Consider the following 23,584-nt stretch of genomic DNA (forward strand, 5'->3'; position numbering starts at 1 on the left):
GCTGGCGCCGCAGGTGGAGGATTAACCAAGTGAGCCACGGCGCCTACAGAAAAGGAGAGGCAAAGGCTGAGAGATACAGAAAGATCTTCCATCTACTGGTTCACTCCCCAAACTGCCCCAACAGCTAGGGCTGGGCCAGGCTGAAGACAGGAACCAGGAGCCTCATCTGGGTCTCCCACGTGGGTGCAGGGGCCCAAGGACTTGGACCATCTTCCACTGCTTTCCCAGGGGCATTAGCAGGGAGATGGAATGGAAGTGGAGCAGCTGAGACTCAAACCAGAGCCCATATGGGATGCTGGTGCTGCAGGCAGCAGCTTTACCCTACATGCTACACAGCGCCGGCCCCCATGCATTTCATATATAAAGATTCAGGAGCACAGTGTTACTTCCCACCCTCCCCTCCCTCCTGCCCATGCTCCCACCCTTTTACCTCCTGCCTGTCTTATTTTATGTTTTAATTTTTACAATGATCTACTTTGTTTACTTTATACTCATAATATTAATCCTCTACTAAATAAAGAATTCAACAGATAGTAAGAAAAAAAATGTTCCTCAATAGGAACAGTTTCACTCATATACATTACATTTTTTATGTTCTGTTGGTTATCATAGATCAGGGAAAACACACACACACACACACACACACACACACACATATAAAGGATTGTTTTTTTCCACTAAGTATAATGGTTTCCAGTTGCATCTATTTTGTGCAAAAGACAGGATTTCATTCTCATTTTATGGCTCAGTAGTATTCCATAGTGCATATACATCACATTTTCTTTATCCAGTCATCAGTTGATGAACATCTGGGTTGATTCTATATCTTAGATTTTATGAATTGAACTGCAATAAATATGAGAGTACAGATAACTCTTTCCTATGCTCATTTCATTTCATTTGGGTAAACTCCCGGGAATGGAATGGCTCAGTCATATGATAGATGTATTTTCAGATTCCTGAGGGATCTCCATACTGTCTTCCACAATGGCTATACTAGTTTATATTCCCACCAACAGTATATTAAGATACCTTTCTCCCTACATCCTCGCCAGCATTTCTTGTTTTATGATTTCTGTATGAAAGCCATTCTAACTGGAGTGAGGTGAAACCTCAATGTGGCTTGTATTTGCATTTCCCTGATGGCTAGTGATCCTGGGCACTGTTTCATGTATCTGTTGGATTCTGAATTTCTTCTTTTGAAGAAATTCTGCAAGACCCACCTTGCAGGTCTGTTCAAGTCCTTTGTCCACTTCTTAACTGGATTATCTGTTTTGTTGTTTTTTAGTTTTCTGAGCTCTTTATAGATTCTGGATATTAATCCTTTACCAGTTTAATTACATTTTCCATGAACTTTTTGAAATACCCTGATATGTTACCTTTGTTCCCTAATCTAGAATACAAGTTCTTTGGCAGTAGGGATCAAAAGAATAGGGGTGATAAGGAGACTTTCTCCTTTTGTATTGAGACTTTTTTAAAAAAAATATTTCCCTAAGGACGCATAACCAATCAAAAATATTTTTTTCAAATAAATTACTCTTCCTGGTTGCATGCATTATTAGAAAATAAGCAAAACAAGAAAGCGTTTCATATAGATCCAGTATGGTTACAGGCACAGTCCATTTAGGTTGGTAAATGCCCTTTGCTCTGAAGGAAGGTTAAAAAATTGTAACAGTAGTTAATAGATATGTCTGGCCAAATGTATTAATAGTAATTCTGCTTCATATGGGGTCTTCCAGATTAATATAAACAGCTCTACTACCTATTTACTTAGCTGTTCTCAACTGGGAATAAGCAGACATTAGCTATCAAGTTTCTAGCATGGAAAAATTCATAAAGCCACTGGACACAGACACCATGAGGACATCATGCAGACAGTTTATAAAAATAACTTGCCCAACATTTTTGGAATGCAGTGCAAGCTATACTTGTGGCTCTGTTTCCTTTGCTTTATCCAGTGACAACTGACAGTGGTCTGGTCACCAAGACTTTGGTCACCTGGATGCTACAAGAGGCGCCCAGAACAGTACCAAGCTGAAATTAACTCAACAGCTCATTACTGGGGGAGACAGTGCTCTTGGGAGGCAGGTACCATTTAAGAATCAGAGTTAGAGGACTGGAGGGTGAATGGGTGCTTAGCTGAAGCCCAGAACACAGGAGCAGATGGAGGCACATGCATTTGAGCAGCAACACAGCCCAGGTCGTGTCACTGATGTGCACAAGGTGTGTGGGTGGGAGGTATCTCTATTTTTTTGTAAGATTATTTATTTGAAAGTCATAGTTACAGAGAGAGAGAGAGAGAGAGAGAGAGAGACAGAGATCTTCTATTTGCTTGTTCTCTCCCCAGATGGCTGTGATGGCCAGGGCTGGGCCAAGCCAAAGCTGGGAGCCAGGAGCTTCTTCCAGATCTCCCACGTGGGTAGCAGAGGCCCAAACACTTTTTTCTTTTTAACCTAGAAACCTTTTATTTAAGGTATACAAAGTTCATGCATTTCATATATACAAATTTAGGGACATAGTGATTCTTCATACTCTGCCCTCCCTCCTGACCACACCCTACCCTTCTTCTTTATCCTTCTATTCCCATTCTTATTTTTTACAAAGATCTATTTTCAGTTAACTTTATACTCGTAAGATTAACCACACACTAAATAAAGAGTTCAACAAATAGTATGAAGAAAAAAAAAACACTGCTCCTCAACAGTGGAGTCTTTTTGGGACTGACTAATTTCACTAAGTAAAATGGTTTCCAGTTGCATCCATTTTGTTGCAAAAGACAGGATTTCATTTTTAACTGCTGTGTAGTATTCCATAGTGTACATATACCATAACTTCTTTATCTAGTCTTCAGTCAATGCACATCTGAGTTGATTCCATATCTTAGCTGTTCTGAATTGAGCTGCAATAAAAAGGGCCAAACACTTTGGCCATACTCTGCTGCTTTTCCTAGGCACATCAGCAGGTCACAGCTGGATGGGATGTGGAGCAACTAGGATGTGAAGTGGTGCTCATTTGGGATGCCAGCATTGCAGGTGATGGCATTACCTGCTGCACCACAATGCTGGCCTGAGGTATCCCAGTTGTGTATCACAAGACCACACAGAATACCCACTGCAATTTGCTCTAAGAACCAAAGAATGCATCAACCCTGTAACATGCTAAGCATTCCGTGAAGTTCAAACACATGTCAGTTATTCCCAGATTTTAAGAGCTGAAGCCCACTAGTGACACAGGGTTTGTAGGGATCACAGGTACTAAATCAAAGCAGAAGCACAATCGGGTGATTCGGAACATGGAGCGTTCACTTCCAGCTGGGTGATCAGGGAAGGAAGGAGTCTATGTCTTATTTAATAAACCCTGTTACGTGGCACACATGTGAAAACTTATACATTGTAGAGGTCGGCACCGTAGTGTAGCAGGTAAAGCCACTGCCTGCAGAGCCCAGCATCCCATATAGGTGCTGGTTCGAATCTCAGCTGCTCCACTTCCAATCCAGCTCTCTGCTATGGCCTGAGAAAGCAGTAGAAGATGGCTCAAGTCCTTGGGCTCCTGCACCCACGTGGGAGACCCAGAAGAAGCTTCTGGCTCCTGGCCTTGGATCTGTGCAGCTCTGGCCATTGTGGCCATCTGGGGAGTGAACAGGTGGATGGAAGGCCTCTCCCTCTCACTCTGTAACTCTGCCTTTCAAATAAATAAATAAATACATACATAAATAAATATTTTAAGAAAAAAGATGTGTAGGCTGGCGCCGTGGCTCTCTAGGCTAATCCTCCACCTGCGGTGCCGGAACCCCGGGTTCTAGTCCCAGTCGGGGCACCAGATCCTGTCCCAGTTGCTCCTCTTCCAGTCCAGCTCTCTGCTGTGGCCCGGGAAGGCAGTGGAGGATGGCCCAAGTGCTTGGGCCCTGCACCCATATGGGAGACCAGGATGAAGCACCTGGCTCTTGGCTTCGGATCAGTGCTGCGCGCTGGCCATACCAGCCATTTGAGGGGGTGAACCAACAGAAGGAAGACATTTCTCTCTGTCTCTGTCTCTCTTTCTCTCACTGTCTAACTCTGCCTGTCAAAAAAAAAAAAAAAATGTGGATGTTGAATGGCCATGACCCACTTTTGAGAAAGAGGCTGAAGAGTGACTTACCTAGCATGCCAGGTGGAGGGCAGGGTTGGGGCTGTGTTGCAGCGCTTTAATTGCTAAGGAGTTAGATTTCTTTTTCTTCTTTTTCCCATCAATCGCTGAAGCTTCTTGAACAAAGGGGAGGTTTTTTTTTTTTTTTTTTTTTTTTAGACTTTGTAATGATGGTTCATCATTTACCGGTGATGGAGAGATGAGAGACAGGGGCTGGCTTCTGGCAAAGTAGTGCCTGTAACAGTTGGGGAGAACTGTGGCTCTGCAGCCACAGTGGGCACAGTCACTGCCCACGCACAAAATGATTGACTCCGGATCTTGAGGAAAAAAATGTGGCAGGGAGTGTCTTCCTTTAGTTCTAATCAAGAGATTTAATCATCTTCTCAGGCAGTTTACTTTTTGGGGTTAACACAGCTTTTGACCATTGTCTCTCTAAGACAGTTCTGAAACTTCTTGATACTATTCCAATCAGCCCTTCTGTTACTCTAAGGAAACTCCCAAGAACACAACTGATCTTTCACACAGAAAGAGCCCTTTGTTAGCCAGAAAGGCGGGTCCTGCAGGCTAGAACAAACATTTCGCTGCTGGTAAACGGACTCCAAGGAGGACGTCCGAAGATGGCTCATAAACAGCAAATTATTGGGTATCGCTCTCCTGTGTCTTTCCTTAAATAATTTTTCATAAATCCAGAGTTCTGAGTAGGGTGAATTAACTTCATCGAAAACTTTCACCTGTGTTTTTGCAGGAAACAGAAGTTTCTTGGAAGAAAAGGCCATGGTATGTAGGTATATATATGTATGTATGTATAGCTATACATACGTATGTCTATACGTACACTTGACCCCATCTGTCCTCCCAAGGCGGTGGGTTCTTGGCCACCCGCTGGCCCTGCAGCCTCTCCAATCCCCTCCCGCCCGCGACCCGCACAGCCGGCCCGGGGCTCTGAGGGGCTGCTGCGGGTCCTGGAGGTCCCGCGCGGGCCGGAGCGGCGGGCGCTGTGCCGGGCCCGTAGCCTCGGAGTGGACGGCCCGCTTTGGGGAGCGCAGGAAGGACACGGCCGGGAAGGAGCGCTGGCCCAGGCTGAACCCGTGCGACGGCCATTCGTTTATACCGCGCTCCGACTGGAGCTAGCGTGTAGAAGCCGGTGCTCGTCTACACTTGCACTCGGTATACCCGCGCTCCGTGTACTCCCGCTCTCGTCTAGACCAGGATCCTTCTACACCTAAGCGCGTCTGGCCCAGCGTGCCGTCTAGCCTCGTGCTTGTGAAGATTCGCGCTCCGTCGGGACCCACGTCGGTCCACACCTCAGGCCCCGCCGCCCTGAACTTCTGCTCCAGGGGCCCGAAGACCGTCGTTGAGTTCGAAAGGGAAGTCCCGCCTCCTTCGCGGAGTCCTATTGGCCGGACTCGGCACCGCCCCCGCCGCGGCGGCGGCCGATTGGCGGGAGGCCGCAGGACAGCGCCGCCACCGTGTGGCTCCGGAGGCCCGCGGCTCTGAAGTACCCGCGGACCCGGCGCCCGCGGAGCGGGTCGCGGCCGCCATGAAGAGTCTCAAGTCCCGCCTGAGGAGGCAGGATGCGCCGGGCCCCGTGTCACCCGGCGCCGCCGCCAGCGCGGTGAGTCCTCAGCTTCCTGCCCCCAGCTCGTCCAGCTCCGCGGCCCCGCGAACACGCCCGCGGGCAGAGCTGCGGGACCCCGGCGACCCCTCCTCAGCCGAGGACCCCCGGACCGGCCCGCGGGCAGAGCTGCGGGACCTCGGCGGGTCTCTCCCGCCCCGCGGGACCCCGGCGACCCCTCCTCAGCCGGGGACTCCCGGGCCGGCCCGCGGACAGAGCGCGGCGGGGCTCGGCGGTGGGCGACCGGCCGCGGGACCCCGGCGACCCCTCCTCAGCCGGGGACCCCCGGACCGGCCCGCGGGCAGAGCTGCGGGACCTCGGCGGGTCCCTCCCGCCCGCGGGACCCCGGCGACCCCTCCTCAGCCGGGGACTCCCGGACCGGCCCGCGGGCAGAGCTGCGGGACCTCGGCGGGTCCCTCCCGCCCGCGGGACCCCGGCGACCCCGCCTCGGCCGGAGACTCCAGGACCGGCCCGCCGGCCAGAGCGCGGCGGGGCTCGGCGGTGGGCGACCGGCCGCGGGACCCCGGCGACCCCGCCGCACCCGAGGGGCTTCTGCTCGGACGCCTCGCCGCGCCCGACGGGGCCCTCCTGCGGGTCCGCGTGCGGGGCGCACCTGGTGGCTCCCGCCCGCTGGGTTTGTTCCGTCGGGGCCGTCTTCGGTGGCAGAAGCGCGGATGGTGGGATTTAGAGAATCTGCAGATCGTTCCCATTCTGCTATTAAAGCAAAAAGTCGGAAAGACTCACGTCACGGAGACAGGTCTCCAAGGCTCAGTTACCGATTCGGGCTGAGTTCAATGGTCCTTTGTGGTTGTGCACAGATTTCACCCGGGGATTCCGTGCCTTTTAGGAGACGGCAAGTGAATCCGCCCCTGCTTTTGTGAATTCGGGATCGCGCCGTTCTCTGCACCCCTTTCTAGGGGTGTTTTACTTGGGCGTGAGAGATATGGGGGAGGAATTAGACCTTTAATTCTCATCTCAGAAATTAAAGGTTCAGGAGGTGTATTTGATCTTGTTTAGTAAAGCATGAAGCGTAAGTTCGTAGCAAAGAGACTGCTTACGTTTCACTTCAGAGACGGTAATTGGTGGGTGATGTGGCAGGTCACGCTAGTTGTTTCAGCTTCTTGGGGATACTGGTTGTGTTTTCAGGTTTATAAAAGATACACTTTTCTAGGTTTTTTAACGATTTTCTCTGGTGCAGTTGATTTTCTCTAAGGATTTATATCACTGAAGGGCCGGGGTGGAGTTTTGCAAGTATTTCAAAAAGTTGGTGGGAAAATGAAATTTTAAGTTTATTTTGGTGCAAAGAAGTTTTGAAATTTATGGCTAGTTTGTTTGTTAATATGCATTTCCATGAACTTTTTTTGAAGACCCTTTATTATCTTATTGTATCCTGTTTCCCTTCTAGAAATATATAGTATGTAGTTGTTACTGGTATTATCAGTATGCCAGTTTGCATTTTTTTTTTTATTAAAGATTTATGTGAAAGGCAGAGGCAGAGAGCGAGAGAGAGAGTGAGAGGTCTTCCACCTGCTGGTTCACTCCCCAAATGGCCACAACAGCCTGAACTGGGCTGATCTGAAGCCAGGAGCCAGGAACTTCTTTCCGTTCTCTGACGCAGGTGTAGGGGCCCAAGGACTTGATCCATCTTTTACTGCTTTCCCAGGTGTATTAGCAGGGAGCTGGGTGGGGAGTGGAGTAGCCAGGACTCGAACCTTTGCCCATAAAGGATGTGGCACTGCAGGCAGTGGCTTCATCCACTACACCACGGCACTGGCCCTACCGGTTTGCATTTCATACATTTGGAACATCCAGTGTGTATGTCTGAGCATAACTCTGGCAATCACTATATTGTGTATCTTATTATTTTTTTAAAATACCAACCCAAAGTAGAGAGGGATACGTAGTAATAAAACAAGAGCATGTTTGCTTCCAAAAAAGTGAACACCTCTCAGTGTAGGTTAAATATTGGAATAAATTTTGTGAGATTTGTAGTGAAAGTGAGTGAATGTCATGATTAATAAAAATGAAACCAAGCATTGATACAATGAGATGAATGTACAGGAGAAATAGATTATGCTTTCCAGTCTGTGCACTGTGTTTTGGTCCCAAGCATGTACATTGCTGAGATTCCCTTTTCTTCTTTTGGCCTTAAAAATAAACTTTCATTTGTCTTTGAATATGTGATATAGCATATAGCTTAATATTTGAGGGGAACAACAGTATTAATATTGACAGCAAAATGTACCCCTCACCGCTGTCCTTCCACCACCCTGGTCCCTCTGCTCGGAAACTTGCTTGCCTGTTCCTCCAAATTTGCTGTGGAACAAATGTGAGTGTAGATATTCACCCTGCATACAAATAATATCGCACTGTCCTTGCTGTTTCCTGCCTTGCTTTTTTATTTTTGTTTTTTACTGTAAATGGCTGGGCCCTTTCACGTCTTCTGCTGTAGTACACAATGCTTTATGAGTCAGCTTGTATACATTTTGTGTGTGTGTGTGTACATACTCCTGCATGAACCTGGAAGTGGATTTGCTGGGTTAACGGATATGTGCTTTCGTAATTTTGAAGGCTGTTGTCAGATTTCCTTTCTTTCTTTCTTTCTTTTTTTTCTTTTTTTTTTGACAGGCAGAGTGGACAGTGTGAGAGAGAGACAGAGAGAAAGGTCTTCCTTCCGTTGGTTCACCCTCCAATGGCCGCTGCGGCCGGCGCGCTGCGGCCAGCGCATTGCGCTGATCCGAAGCCAGGAGCCAGGTGCTTCTCCTGGTCTCCCATGCAGGTGCAGGGCCCAAGCACTTGGGCCATCCTCCACTGCACTCCTGGGCCATAGCAGAGGGCTGGCCTGGAAGAGGGGCAACCGGGACAGAATCCGGGGCCCCAACCGGGACTAGAACCCAGGGTGCCGGCGCCGCAAGGTGGAGGATTAGCCTGTTGAGCCGCGGCGCCGGCCCAGATTTCCTTTCATGCATCGTTGGACCAGTATATGACAATTTACTTTTTTCATGCTTTTATGGAAAGACTGCTCAGTGGTTTAAATTTTTTCTGTAAGAGGTAAAGAAACACAGAGCTAGAGAGAAGGACGGAGAGTGAGAGAGCAAGAGAGAGGAATGGAGAGTGAGAGAGATAAGAGCACTCTCATCTGCTGCTGGTTCATTCCCCAAGTGCCAGCAATGCCCAGGATTGGTCAGGATTTAGATGGGAGCCAGAAACTCAATCCTGGTCTCAGGAGACTGGCAGGAATCTGATTACATGAGCCATCACCTCTGTCTTCTAGGAACGACATTAGTTGGAAGCTGGAGTCTGGAGCTAGAGCTATGAGCTGGTGTCTTAACCACTCCACCAAATGCCAGACGTGTTTAGACGATTAGACTTTTGCCACCCTGGGTACTTTAGGTTTGTAGTTCCCTTATTGGAGTGAAGTTGAACGCCTTTTCATATTTTTATGAGCCCTTTACCTCTGCTGTGAACAACTTATCCTTCCTGTTTTTCTATTGAGTTGTTGATTCCCCCCTTCAGTTTTTAAGTACTTTATCTGAGGGGAATTAGCTATTTTAATATTAGTCACTAATATTTCTTAATTGGTTATTTGTAACTTTCTTACAGTTGTATTTGCTGTGCAGAATGTGGCTGCTTTTTTAACAACTACATTTATCACCTTTTGTTAGGTTATGTCTCAGCAATGTTAAATGTTAAAGAACAAAAACAGCACCCTCCAGTGTCTTTCAATTTTTTTGTTTCATTTTAAGTCACTGTTGCAAATAGAATTTATGCTGGTATAAGGTTAGATGTATCTAGATTGCTTTATTTTTATATCCCTCTTTCCTCCTTGGCTACCTAATTTGAAGTGTTCATTTAATTATTGTAATAATGATCACGATTTGCTCTGTACAACTTTGATTTGAGAAGTTTAAAATGTTTATTTCATAGTTTTCTTGGAATATTTGAGCTTATCACCTGAAAGAGACACATTGGCAGTTGGCTAAGGTTTGTGAGTGAGGTGAAAATTTTATGACATAATTTGTGAAACATAATATCTTAACATGCTTAATTATAATCTTGTAGAATATGGGCAGAAAAAGTTACCTATTCTTTATATTCCCATTGTTACAAATATGTGGAGGAGTTCAGAGTTCACAAAATGAGGATGTGTTGATAAACTTACAAATAACTGCGGTTTGCAATTAAATATGGTGAGTAAAACACGCTTGAGGTTCGGTTTTTTATTAGTCATATCTATAGACCGCTGTACCTTTTAATCATGAACTGAAATTTTCTGTTGTTAGATTTATTTTTACTTATTAAGTTGGAACTTCAGATTTCTAAAGGGGTCATTAAATGACTAAACATTGTATCAGATCTAGTAAATTATGTGTACAATCAACTATATACGCAGTGAGAATAGGCTTGTTCCATTTTCACCCAGTTCAGATGAGGAAATTTCAGTGATTAAAGTTAAGGGACTACAGTTCCAGAACTAGTAGAAGGGCTGCAGACAAATTCTGTGAACAGACATTGGCAGGGACTCCAAGTTCACTTGTCCCTGTGCCCAGCATTTCAGCGGAGCAAGTTCTTGATTGTCAAAGTAATCTCTGACCTGGCAGGTGCTGCAGTGGCTATATCTGCTGTTCTTTCTCTAGGCTACTCTTAGAATGGGCAGTAAACTTTGTAAATTAGCAACTGCATATGTTCTTAAGCATCTGGCTTATGCTGTCAGCACCCTGATAAAACACTGATGCTTCTATTGATAGAGTAACAAATATGGGAACAGAAAATAGTATTCTCAAACTTCTTTTGGGACCCGTTGAGACCATTGGTTGAGGCGTCTCGCAAGCATAGTGCATGAAACATGATTTTGTTGTCCTTGTGATTGTGAGAATGAGGCTTAGTGTTTTCAAGGCAGAGATTCGCCTTTGAAAAGATGTTCAGTTTATTGTAACAGTGACTTTTGGGTAATATGACTAACTGATATCACAGATGTTTATGTGCGTTTTAAACTCACGATACCTAATTGAACAGTGTCTATTCATTTTCATGAAGGTCACAACCTTTAATTGAAATGCTCACCTTGATTAAAGCGTTACTCAGATAGCTTCCTGTGGTTGTCCTTGAATTGTGTTCCCTGGGCTTACTGTAGGAGAATCATAGTAAAGAAGGCTTTTTTTTTTTTTCTTTCTGTTCTTTTCACTATCATCCCCAACCCAGTATCCCAGTATGTCTACACTGACCACCTTGTTTATTTGGGTTGCTGAATTTTATGGTAATAGCAGCGCAAAGTTTCTTTGGTAGATATTTTGGTTCATTATGAGTTGAAGGCCTTGAGTCTTGAGTGGTTAAGAATTTTAATTCTTTTAATAAGGATGAAGTGATGATTGTATACATTTCTGCATCGTAGTTTCTGTTCATATATGCAGTTTAGCTAAAAAATTAGTTCAGGAATTGGACCTTGCTGAGCACTCATCTTACTTACTTTGGAAAACATTCATGGTACGCAGAAGATAGATTCAAGTATGGATTAGCAGTTAGGTTCTTCTTGCTGAAGTGAATAATTTCGAATTGAGAGCGGAAAAGTGCAGGGTGATCCTGGAATACCCTTATTGCACTAGAATGCAAGGAGCCCATCAAAGATCTGTACTCTGTAGTCAACCTGAAGAGGCTTCCGCTTTGGTGAGGGTGGGAGCATTTGATCATTAACAAGGATAACAAGGATGACAACTGCAGTTGGGTGAATTCTTCAACATGAATTCATAATGATGACCAAAAAAAAAAAAAAAAAAATACATGTAACTACTTTTGGAGAGTGCTAAGTAATAGATGTGTTCTTTTTAAAAGCTAGAAAAGAACGGGAAAGAATGAAACATTCATTGTACTTATCGTGTGTGTGCTGGATCTCAGAGTGACTCGATGGTTGATAAGAGGAAGTTTCTGTCTTATTAAAGGTATTTTATCCCCACTAAAAGATGAAGTGGGATAATGGAAGGAGGATAACATGTATTCCATCCTGTCTAGTAAGTGAAGAAAGAGTAGTAGAGTGATTGCATCGTGACTTTGCACCCCACTGATGAGCGCATCGATGGAAACTAACAGTGACCATGAGAGGCGATGAATGCCTCAAAAGGAAGGACCAGCAATGGTTTGCCTCCTGGTGGAGTCATCCAGGGTTACTGTCCTTGTGAGAGAAACAAGCCTGAATAGGGTAACCCTTTAGATGGAACTGCCATGTTATAGAAAGTCGAGAGGATGGAGAATGTGGGGTTGCAGTGAGCAAAATTCTGGTTTTTGTGAAATTTATAGAAAAAATGACCAATTCTTGAAATAAATTTTAAGGAAAGAAGAAGCTAAGATTACAATCTTTAGGGGGAAAACTCTAGAGATTACAAAAGCTCAGACATTAAATGTTATATTAACCACTTGCAGTGATGAACTTTATTTAGACCTGGATTAAACAGTTAGAAAAAATAAAGAGTCTAGGAGACAATTGAATAAATGTAAATACCAACTGAATACTTGATCATGTGGCATTATTAAGGATTTAACTGTGACATTCGTAATGTGGTTATGTTTATAACAGATTTTTTAAAGATTTATTTATTTATTTTAGAGGTAGAGTTACAGACAGAGAGAGGGGGAGAGAGAGAGAGAGAGAGAGAGAGAGAGAGAGAGATGGGTCTTCGATCAGCAGGTTCACTCCCCAAATGGCTGCAATGGCTGGAGCGAGGCCAATCTGAAGTCAGGAGCTAGGAGTTTCTTCCAGGTCTCCCTTACGGGTGCAGGGACTCAAGGACTTGGGCCATCTTCTACTGCTTTCCCAGGCCATAGGCAGAGAGCTGGATTGGTAGAGGAGCAGCTGAGATATGAACCATCGCTTGTATGGGATGCTGGCACCACCTGCTATGTGACAGCACTGGCCCCTGTAACTGATCTTTGCCTGCCTGCCTGCCTGCCTTTTTAAATTTATTTATTTTATTTGAAAGACGGAGTTACAGAGAGGCAGAGGCAGAGGCAGAGGCAGAGAGAGGTCTTCCATCCGCTGGTTCACTGCCCAAATGGCCACAATGGCCGGAGCTGCGCTGATCTGAAGCCAGGAGCTTCTTCTGGGTCTCCCACGCAGGTGCAGGGGCCCAAGCACTTGGGCCATCTTCCACTGCTTTCCCAGGCCATAGCAGAGAGCTGGATTGGAAGTGGGGCAGTGGGAATTTCAACCGGCACCCATGCAGTATGCTGGCACTGCAGGTGGCAGCTTTACCCGCTATGCCACAGTGCTGGCCCGAGATCTTTGTCTTTCAAAGAAATATTTAGAAGTACATTTACAGATGAAGTAATATAAAGTGTGAGACTTCCTTTAAAATTATCTGGAATGTGTGGGTTTGTGGGGGTTGTGGGCCATGATTTATGTAGTTGAAACAGAATTCATGTGTAGCTGGGTGCTTCTGATACTTTTCTGATACTGTTGAATTTAATGTATGTCCTAAGAGTTCTGTAGTAAGTAAGTTATAGTCACGGCCTTCTAGAATTCTCAAAGAGCTAGACATAATAAAATAACAAAATTGCAGTGTAAGAGTCATAGAGGTCTGTGTGAATTGCTGTGGGAACACAGATGTTTAGGGTGGCTTTGTGGGAAAGGGTTGAATGATGAAGCTTGGCCCTAGGGCGGAAAGATAACTTGAATGGCCTTTTCTGGCTTTCCAGGCAAAAGGAGAGCCAAATGCGGTGGTGTGGAGCTGTGGAATTATGGAGCCTGAGGTTTGGAAGTGAACTCTGCGGGAGGCAGCCTACACTGATCTAGGAATCTCAGGGATTTATATCAGGGCTCAGAGGACTGCAGGTTGGGGTTATTGTCAAGGAGGGCTTTTCTGTGTGTGTGTGTGTGTGTATTTTCTAAATTAAAAATGTAAATTCTGGGGCCAGCATTGTAACTTAGGGAGTAAAGCCTTTGCCTGCAATGCCAGCGTTCTGGACGGGCACCGGTTTCTGTCCTGGCTGCTTTACTTCCTATCCAGCTCCCTGCTAATGGCCTGAGGAAAGCAGCGGAAGTTGGCTCAAGTGCTTGGGCCCTTGCCATCCACGTTGGAGACTTTTAAGCTTCTGGTTCTGGACTTTGGCTTGGCCCAGCCCTGGCCACTGGCCATATGGGGAGTGGACCAGTGGATGGAAGAGATCTCTATTTCTCTCTCTCTCTCTGTAATTCTGATTTTAAATAAATAAACAAATTTTTTGAAAAATGTAAATTCTTTGATAAACCACTGTTTAGAGTGCTCCTTGACTGAAGTTATTAAAATTCCTCTTCAGAGGCAGTCCTATCAGTGAGCTATGAAGTGTGTCTTTCACCTTCTCCCTTCCTCCCTAGAATTAGCTACTAGCACACAATTCTGTTTTTATCAGCCTTGTTTAACTAATAGTTATGTCTGTGATGAAGGAATCTATATCCAATAAGAATAGATTTAAACATTATAAATCATGTATACTGTCATTGTTTCATTTCTACCATAAGAAACCTTTTCTGTTGTATCGTAAACAGGCATATGTCTTACCATTTCACAGGTGCTAAGGGAACTATTCAGTTGGTCAAATTTCCCCCTCCATAGGGTTATTTATGCTGGGGAAGTCAGATTGATTTTTGTGGAAAATTTGCCTATAAATGGATGACTGGCACATATTCCTGAAATTATTAGCAGTGATAGGACAATATTCTCTTATTGTATCATTTTTGTGATTCAGAAAACAATTGAAAACTGCATGGCTTTTACATAATTGGAAAAATTAATACTTCTTGTAGGCTTACAAATGAAGCACAGAAGCATAAGAATACAGTGAATTGTTTGTAGTCACAAAAAGAGTTTTGTCTGTTGGCCTCGGTTTATTCTCAGGAGTCCTAAGTACTGCTGATGTTGAAAACTTTGGTTCAAAGGGCAGAGTCTCTGAATGATGTACTAAAGATGAATGGCCATGAAATAATGCAGTCTGATCTGGGAGGTGCCCTTGTGACACAGTAGATACCTAAGTCAACCAGCAAGGATAAAATGCTGTGAGTGGTTATGGGAAACAAACAGATGTGAAGACAGTACAGCAAGTGACTCCCTCATGCTGCGCACTGAGTGCTGGGAATTTATGGCTGTGCTCTTTCTAGGGTGCCTTGCTGCCTCTCTGTCCCTCAGGCAGTGCTGAATTCCCTGATACCAAGTGATGATATGTGTGCAAGTTTTTTGTCTTATTTTTTTCTAAACTTTGTACTTGAAGATTCTGTTACTTGAAGTGATTTGAACAGATACATATGTCTCATTAGGGGCACTCAGTAAATGCTACTGAATGAATTAAAAAGAAGATCTTTATGAGAAATCCAAGTGCCAGTATATAGCCAGTATTTAGGAGATGAATGTCTCATGTGCCCTCAGTGCTTTGCATCAATGCAGTTCTCACTGCAGCCCTAAGAAGTGAGTACAGTTGAGCCATTATTTCAGGTGGAAGTGGAATAATTGACCTGCCTGAGTGCTGTAGTTTGGAAGTGAAGAACTGTGTCATCTGGCTCTGGAACCCATATCCTTAGCATCATGAACTGATGCCCTCTCAAAAATTTTTTTTAAAAGATTTATTTTTATTTATTTGAAAGAGTTACAGAGAGAGGTAGAGACAGAGAGAGAGGTCTTCCATCTGCTGGTTCACTCCCCAGATGGCCGCAATGGCTGGAGCTACGCCAATCCGTAGCCAGGAGCCAGGAGCTTCTTCTGGGTCTCCCATATGGGTGCAGGGGCCCAAGGACTTGGGCCCCAGCTGCTTTCCCAGGCCATAGCAGAGAGCTGGATCAGAAGAGGAGTAGCTGAGACTCGAACCGGTGCCCTTATGGGATGCTGGCGCTTCAGGCCAGGGCTTTAACGCGCTGCACCACAGCGCTGGCCCCTGCTGTCTCAAATTTGAAGCTATGTGATATGCATCATAGGCCTTATAAATTGGGGAGAAGGGTGTTTGGTGGTAAAGGCCTTTTATGTGATGTCTGAGAGCTAATTCTTGTGTTCTCTTCAGTAGTATATAAAATAGTTGTATTCCTTATTACCCTTCCAGTAATAGATGCTGCTATTGAAAACATAATTGCCAACCTGGTAGAAAAAAATATTACTGCCTTGTGTGTTTTTATTTCTAAGGAGTGTGAACATACTCATATTTCCACATGTGTTGGCTACTTTTATTGCTTGTTTTCAGAATTGCTAATTCTTGTTCTTTCATAGTTTTCTGATGCCTTATGCATATTGATCTGTAAGGGCTTTACAACTTTATTTTTTTTCTGCTTAACTGGTCATAGTTTTAGAATAATGTGTCTCACAATATTTGTGTTTTTGTCACTTTCTCATGTTTTGAATAGTTTTTGTATTATGTATTTAAGTTTGTTATAATGGATACATTGAGGTTTTTGGCTGTTTCATATTCATTATAGGTTGTAATTAACAGTATGAGTCTGATTTTTCTCCTAACTCTTGTCTTGAATTATCTATTGTTTGATATTAATAATGTCACATTTCCCTTCTGTGTCTTTGCTTTTTTATTTGTGATTACCCTGGTATACTATCTTGTTATTCTTAGAGTTAGCATCTGTTGTTTAGGAGTGTGTATGGGTTAATTAAGTCCTGAGACTCCAGTAGAAGTAAAGATTGGTTGGTTTACTCTCTGGAGGGTCATGTGAGTGTGAGTGTTTGTGTGAGTGTGTGTGTGTGTATGTCCAAAGGGATACATTTTGGGGATTGAATAGCATGTTTTAAATATTGACCTTATTGATAAGTTGTCAGAATTTGACATTACTGCTTATAAGGGATTCCCTTTTATATGCACAGATTTTTTCCCCCTCAGTCTCCTAGTTAAGTTTCTTCTTAACAGATTGTGACAGTTTCTCAGAGAGACCACGAACAAATCACGCTTTCTAAAGCAAGTAAGAGCACATGATCTGCTTGTACTTGGCTTTGTTGTTCCTTGGTTTTCTCATCTGCAGAAACCTTCTGTGCAGCTCTGCAGTGCTCTGAAGATGGGTCTCCTTAGGGAGCCTTGTCGGGGTGGTCTAGGAAGCAGGCATTCTCGGCCAGGAACGAGAGGAGTAACCCACAAGCACTTGCCTGCCTGTGAGCGGGGTTTTCAATGAGTGACCTGTTTGGTTTTTTTCATGGTTCATATCTATCTTTTTGACAGATTTTTAAAAATTATATATTTTAAAATAATATGAAATGTTAACACACTTATGGCAATGAATATACAGGTAAGTGAGGAAAATGAAGTGCTTTCTCAGCCTTAGAAAAGGCCAACTGTGGGCCAAGGAGTGTCCATCCACAGCTCTTAAAACATCCCTTGAAGCTGTGTGAAGGGGCAGGGAAGGTATGGATGCTTCAGGGCCCGGCTCTATAGCCTGGGAGACTGGGGTTTAAGTCCTGCTGTTCCTGGTACCCAGCTTAAGACTTTCGGCAACTTCCTTCAATAGGTTGTCTCTTCCCTTGGGAAATGAGGCTTTTTACTTTATTTATCTTGTGAATTCATGAGCATTAAGTGATGTAAAGTGTGTTGGGGACCTGCTTGTGAGCACAGTTCCGCCAGTGCAGTTAACTCAGTGGATGTTGGTTCCTGTCATCACCAACAAATCTCTTACCAGAGGTCACTGCCCTGCCCTTTATTACACAGTAGAGCTGGGAAATAGGAAGGCAGATAAAGTGGGGCTGGATCTTGGATTGGCTTAAAGTAGGCTGTCTTAAGAGTAATGGACTCTAGGGCCATTGCTGTGGTTTAGTGGGTTAAGCTTCCACTTGCGGCATCTGCGTCCTATATGGGTGCCAGTTCGAGTCCTGGCAGCTCCACATCTGATACAACTGCCTGCTATTGTGCCTGGGAAAGCAGCAGCAGAAGGCCCAAGTGCTTGGGCCCCTGCACCCGTGTGGGAGACCCAGAAGAAGCTCCTGGCTCCTGGCTTTGCAGTGGTACAGCTCTGGCCATTGTGGCCCTTTAGGGAGTGAATCAGCAGATGGAAGACCTATCTCTCTCTCTGTGTGTGTCTCTCCCTCTCTGTAATTCTGCCTCTCAAATAATAATAATAAAAAAAGAATAATGGGCTCTGTCTTATAGCTGCTGCAGAGGTGGGGGAGTGTCCTCATCTCATCAAAGAAATGCAGGCGGATTGCTGCGGTAGTGCCGTTCAGGACAGATTTGAGGCGGTCAGGCCCAGAGGCAGGTGGGTCGCTTATGAAGCTGCTCTAAGTGAGGGCCTGACATTGCCTGCTTACAAGGGAGAGAGAGGAGGGAACAGTTTAGAGAACAGGGGCCACTGAGACCCAGAGAAGTTGAGTCACCAGAATCACACAGTTGATAGACAAGTGCTCAGAGCCACTGCCTGCTAGCTTGTGTGGTTCCTGCGAAGTTCCCAGGGTTTGATGTACTGTGCCGTCCCTGATAGGTGGTAATTATGTTCTAAGGAGAGGAGAAAACGCGGCCTTCATTTTCCTGTATGCCAGCAACTCAGTGTTTCTCCTTACTCACTGATTTATAAGCAATGTGGAGGACTGTTCTGGTGGCAGTGTTTGAAAAATACTCTTGGCAATTTAACCTAAAATTGTTAATACTTCTTGTAAACATGGATGTTTAGCAGATGTCTTATTTGATTTCTCTGTTTTATCGTGAGAAATTAAAATATACATAAAGTTGGAAAGAAAAGCTCAGTGATCTTAGAACCACCTACCCCCCTCAGTTAAATTCAGATTGTTAACCTATGCTATGTTTGCTCTCTATATGTGAGTATATGTGTATAAAATACACACTCATATTTTTCACTGACCCTTTTTAAAAAAAAGATTTATTTATTTGAAAGTCAGAGTTACACACACACACACACACACACACACACAGAGGTCTTCCATTGTTGGTTCACTCCCCAGATGGCCACAATGACCGGAGTGGCACTGATCCAAAGCCAGGAGCCGGGAGCTTCTTTCTGGTCTCCCACATGGGTGCAGGGGCCCAAGGTCATGGGCCATCTTCTACTGCTCTCTTAGGCCATAGCAGAGAGCTGGATTGGAAGTGGGGCAGCCAGGACTTGAACCGGCGTCCATATGGGATGCTGGTGCTTCAGGCCAGGCCATTAACCTGCTGCGCCACAGTGCTGGCCCCTCACTGAGCCTTTGTGGATTGTATTCCATGTTTAGCTACTGCGTTGTGTGTCATGTGAGAATTAAGACATCATCTTTATTATCTACAAGTGCATAGTAGTAATTCAAATTGTAACGTTCACTTAAGAATAAGGAAACTTCCTGGTGATGGGTCTTGTGAAGAGGAATCAGGGTTGGAGGAATTGGGTTTTCCCATTCCCTTATCGTTGCATTGCACATGTTCACCATGTCTTTCAGATTTTAAGTCCTGCTCATGCACTCTTTGCATGGATTTTGCCACAACCAGGAAACACCTGTATGAATTGGTAACCTGCATGTAAAACAACTCTATAAAAAGCATCTAAATATCATGACCTTTGTTTAGAAAGGACCCTGTATGAAGGTGGGCTGGTGGTCTTCTGAGCACAGAGGGATGTCTGGTGTGAGCGTCCCTAGGGAAGGAGCAGGAGTAAGGGGCTGGGGCAGGTGGGGAGAAGGTGTTGGTGAGCTAGCAGGGGACTGGAGGCTCTGCCCGGGCTTGCTTCTGCTGGTCCTGCCATGAGGCTGAGCCAGGGAGCAGAGCTTTGGTGCTGGCTCCAGTATGGCTTTTTCTTTCTTTTCTCTCTAATTCTTTTTTAAAGATTTATTTGTTTGAAAGGCAGAGAGAAAGAGGTAGAGAGAGAGTTATCTTTCATCTGCTGGCTTACTCCCCAGATGGCCACAATGGCCAGGGCTGGGCCAGGCTGAAGCTAGGAGATGAATTCATCCAGCTCTCTCATGTGAGTGGCAGGGGCCCAAACACTTGGGCTATCCTCCTCTGCTTTTCCCAGGCCATTAGCAGGGAGCTGGATGAGCAGTGGACCATATGGGATGCCTGCATTGGAGGCAGTGGTTCAGCTTGCCATGCCACAATGCTGGGCCCCCTTTTCTTTCCCTGCTAATTTAGGCCCTAGACCCAGCTGCTGCTGTTGCCGCTCCTGCTGCAGCCTGACTCTGAATGTTCAGGGACATTGGAAGGAACTGCCTGAAGATGCCTGTCAGATTCATTTTGTGGCAAGGAGAGGGTTCTCTATGTAATGATATATACATAGATCACAGACACTCAATTTGTGTGTTCTGCTGGTAAATAATTTCTTCTTGTTTATGGATTTTCTTTACGATTTCATTTGCAACTAAGAATCATAATTCATTGAAATTCTTTCTTTTAAAAGATTTATTTATTTGAAAGGCAGAGTTAGAGAGGGAGAGGGAGAGGGGGAGAGAGAGAGAGAGAGAGAGAGAGAGGTTTTTCATACACTGGTTCACTTCCCAGATGGCCCCAATGGCCAGAGATGTTCCAGTCCGAAGCCAGGAGCTAGCAGCTTCTTCCGGGTCTCTCACATGGGTGCAGGGGCCCAAGGACTTGGGCCATCCTCCTCTGCTTTCCTGGGCCATAGCAAGAGCTAGATCAGAAGTGGAGCAGCCGGCACTCTGACCAGTGCCCACATGGCATGCCAGTACTGCAGGTAACGGCTTTACCCGCTACGCCACAGTGCCAGCCCCCATTGAAGTTCTTAATCGAATAATTATTCAGTCTTTTGAATTAGAGAATGCAAATTTTAAAAAGCAGAGGTGCGGAGCTTTATGCCTAGTGGTTAAGATGCTGGTTAGTACTGCTGGTTTCCATTCTCACCTTGGTTGGTGTCAGTTTCCATCACATCCTGCTAATGCAGTCCTTTGGAGGCAGCTATGATTGCTGAAGTAGTTGGGATCCTTCCACTCCTGTGGGAGTCCTGGATTGAGTTCCCTGCTCTGAGCTTGGGCTCCCGTGGCGGTTGTGGGTATTTGGGGAGTGAACCAGCTGATGGTGGAGCACTTTCTCTATCTTACTTCCTATTGCTTCTCTAGTAAAAAATTTAAAAAGAAAAAAAAAATCCCACATTCTTTTTTTTTTTTTTTTTTTAAGATTTGTTTATTTATTTGAAAGGCAGAGTTACAGGGAAGCAGAGGCAGAGAGAGAGAGGTCTTCCATCTACTGGTTCACTCCCCAAATGTCTTCAACGGCTGGAGCTGCGCCAGTCTGAAGCCAGGAGCTTTTTCTGGGTCTCCCATGCAGATTTAGGGGCCCAAGGACTTGGGTCATCTTCTACTTCTTTCCCAGGCCGCAGCAGAGAGCTGGATCAGAAGTGGAGCAGCTGGGACTCAAACTGGCACCCAAATGGGATTCCGGCACTGCAGGCAGCAGCTTTACCCGCTACCCACAGTGTCGGTCCTCCCAGTCTTTAAATATATACTATATTCCAGGAACTCTGTTGCCCGGGGAATGTAAAAAAAATTCGAAGTATTTGCAAATATGTGAATCCTTTTCTCTAAACTTAAGAATCACTTGGACTTCTTTTTCTTTTTTTTTTTTTTTTATAAGATTTATTTATTTATTTGAAAGTCAGAGTTACACAAAGAGAGGAGAGAGAGAGAGAGATAGAGAGGGAGAGGGGTCTTCCATCTGCTGGTTCACTCCCTAGATGGCCTCAATGGGCAGAGCTGCACCATTCTGTAGCTAGGAGCCAGGAGCTTCTTCCAGGTTTCCCACATGGGTGCAGGGGCCCAAGGACTTGCACCATCTTCTGTTACTTTTCCAGGCCACAGCAGAGAGCTGGATCGGAAGTGGAGCAGCTGGGACTCGAACTGGCGCCCATATGGGATGCCGGCACTGCAGGCGGTAGCTTTACCTACTACGCCACAGCACCGGCCCCTGGACCTCTTTTTAAGAATATAATCGTGTCTTTTTTGAATACTTTGTAGCTTACTAAAATATTCAGAATAGCTTATATAAATGTGGGAATTAGATTGTTATTAATGTCTAATGTTTAATTTTACTATTACATCTTTCAATTTAGACTATTAGATAAAAGCTATTTATTGTACTGTTTTATTTCATTGAGGATTTTTGTAAAAGTTAATGTATCCTTTGACTTAAATTCTTTTGACTTTTCCCTTTATAAACAAAATGAGAAATTTGATGCAATTTGAAAAGCACCTTCTTTCATCATGGCATCAGTACCATTTAAGCAGAGTACTCTGAAGCAACATGATTAAGGATGATAAGGTATCAGACATATGATTGAACTCAGGCTGTTTCCTGGAAAGCTCTGTGACTCTGGGAAAATTTCACTATCTCTGTAAGTTTCGATTATTCCTCTTGTGAGTTGGGGATTATACCATTAACTTTCCCCTAGTGGAGATTTTAGGTACTTAACATTTTAGAATATCCAATGTGGAACATGGACTTCTTAACCACTAGGCCAGACTTCTGCCCCTTACTCTTTGTTTTTAACCCTCTATATTTGTAATGAATTGTTCAATTGAAAAATAATGCTCGAGAATATTTTGCAACCATATGACTTTTTTTTAATGGAAGAAATGGAAATCTCTTATGTGAAAATAATCAGAAAAAAATCTAAGTAGAACCTGATTATGGTTGTATAAAACATGGGGAAAGGCTGGCAGAGTTGTATGCAGATATGGTCATAGTTGTGCAGGTACCTTAGCATTGTGTATTTTAAAGTTTTGCATTTCTTTGTTATGTTCCATTTTAGAAATAAAATTGATATCTTTAATAGAATTTTTATAAGGTAATATTTATGTAAGTCTAAGAATTTAGTGTTTTTTTTTTGTTTTGTTTTGTTTTGTTTTTTTTTGACAGGCAGAGTTAGACAGTGAGAGAGAGAGACAGAGAGAAAGGTCTTCCTTCCGTTGGTTCACCCACCAAATGGCCGCTATGGCCTGTGCGCTGCCCCAGTCCGAAGCCAGGAGCGAGGTGCTTCCTCCTGGTCTCCCATGCGGGTGCAGGGCCCAAGCACTTGGGCCATCCTCCATTGCCTTCCTGGGCCACAGCAGAGAGCTAGACTGGAAGAGGGACAACTGAGACAGAACCAGTGCCCCCACTGGGACTAGAACCCGGAGTGCCGGCGCTGCAGGTGGAGGATTAGCCTACTGAGCTGTGGCACTGGCTAGAATTTAGTTTTATTTGGAAATTTATTACCTGGAACACACAAACTCGGGCCCAACAGAGTGTTTCTGGCCAGTGTTAGATGTGAGAAACTTCCATACGTTTTCCTTAATTCTAATTATCAACTCTATCAACTATGTCAACCATATAATTGGTGTCAGGAACTTGTAGGTGCTAACTAAAACCCTTTATTTTTATAGTTCAGCACAGATGGCTCTGCTGTCTTATTCTTGAGGGTGAAAAGAGATTCCATGTGGAGGTGTGGAAGCCATAGTTGGAAAGGTGAATGAGGAGTTGCTTATCTGTGGCCTTGAAAATAAAGCTGTGGAAGGACCTGTGCCCGGTATTACTCACAGCCACACTCACGCTGTTGTTGCAAGGGGTTCTGTCCTGTCTTGGTTGATCAGAGCTTTTTCTACATACTGTAGAACACCAAGTTTTCTGATAGCATTCTCACTGTTGACCTGTTTTGATATCCTGGGAAAGGGTGAGTCAGGAAAGAGGAAGGAAGTGCAATTAGGACCCACTGTAAACACTTCTGGGTGTGGTGGTGGTCTGGGAGTGCTCTTGAGACAAAAGGAGTGTCTCCTTTAATGCAATGAAGGTAACTTTTTTTTTTTTTTTAAATCGTTGGCTTTAATGTGGGAAATAAATTCCCTGTGCTTAGAATTGAAGCTGCTCCTTAAAAAGCACTGCCAATATGGAAGGATTACTCCTGGGTTGTGACAGTGACACCCTGTTCTCCAGTCACTT

At 44.6% G+C, this 23,584-nt stretch overlaps 1 protein-coding gene across 22 annotated transcripts in view; it reads left to right on the top strand.

Annotated features, from left to right (window-relative positions):
- Positions 1-4,630: 4,630 nt before the first annotated feature.
- The window catches only part of UACA (uveal autoantigen with coiled-coil domains and ankyrin repeats), a 108,713-nt gene continuing 89,759 nt past the window's right edge, over positions 4,631-23,584 (top strand). For 5 of the 22 annotated variants that reach the window (XR_011381122.1, XM_051835666.2, XM_070054777.1 and 2 more), the window contains exons 1-2: positions 4,670-4,768; positions 4,871-4,902. Coding sequence is in view for 15 of the 22 variants with exons in the window: in XM_051835666.2 (XP_051691626.2) it covers positions 4,900-4,902 (3 nt within the window). In the remaining 7 variants the exon portion in view is untranslated. Of the gene's footprint in view, positions 4,769-4,826; positions 4,903-5,550; positions 5,741-23,584 lie in introns of those variants that run through there. The other 17 variants (XM_051835667.2, XM_051835668.2, XM_070054772.1 and 14 more) reach the window with 9 other exon arrangements.

The sequence above is a fragment of the Oryctolagus cuniculus genome, chromosome 12 (assembly GCF_964237555.1).
Source record: "Oryctolagus cuniculus chromosome 12, mOryCun1.1, whole genome shotgun sequence".
In the NCBI taxonomy this organism is placed as follows: domain Eukaryota; kingdom Metazoa; phylum Chordata; class Mammalia; order Lagomorpha; family Leporidae; genus Oryctolagus; species Oryctolagus cuniculus.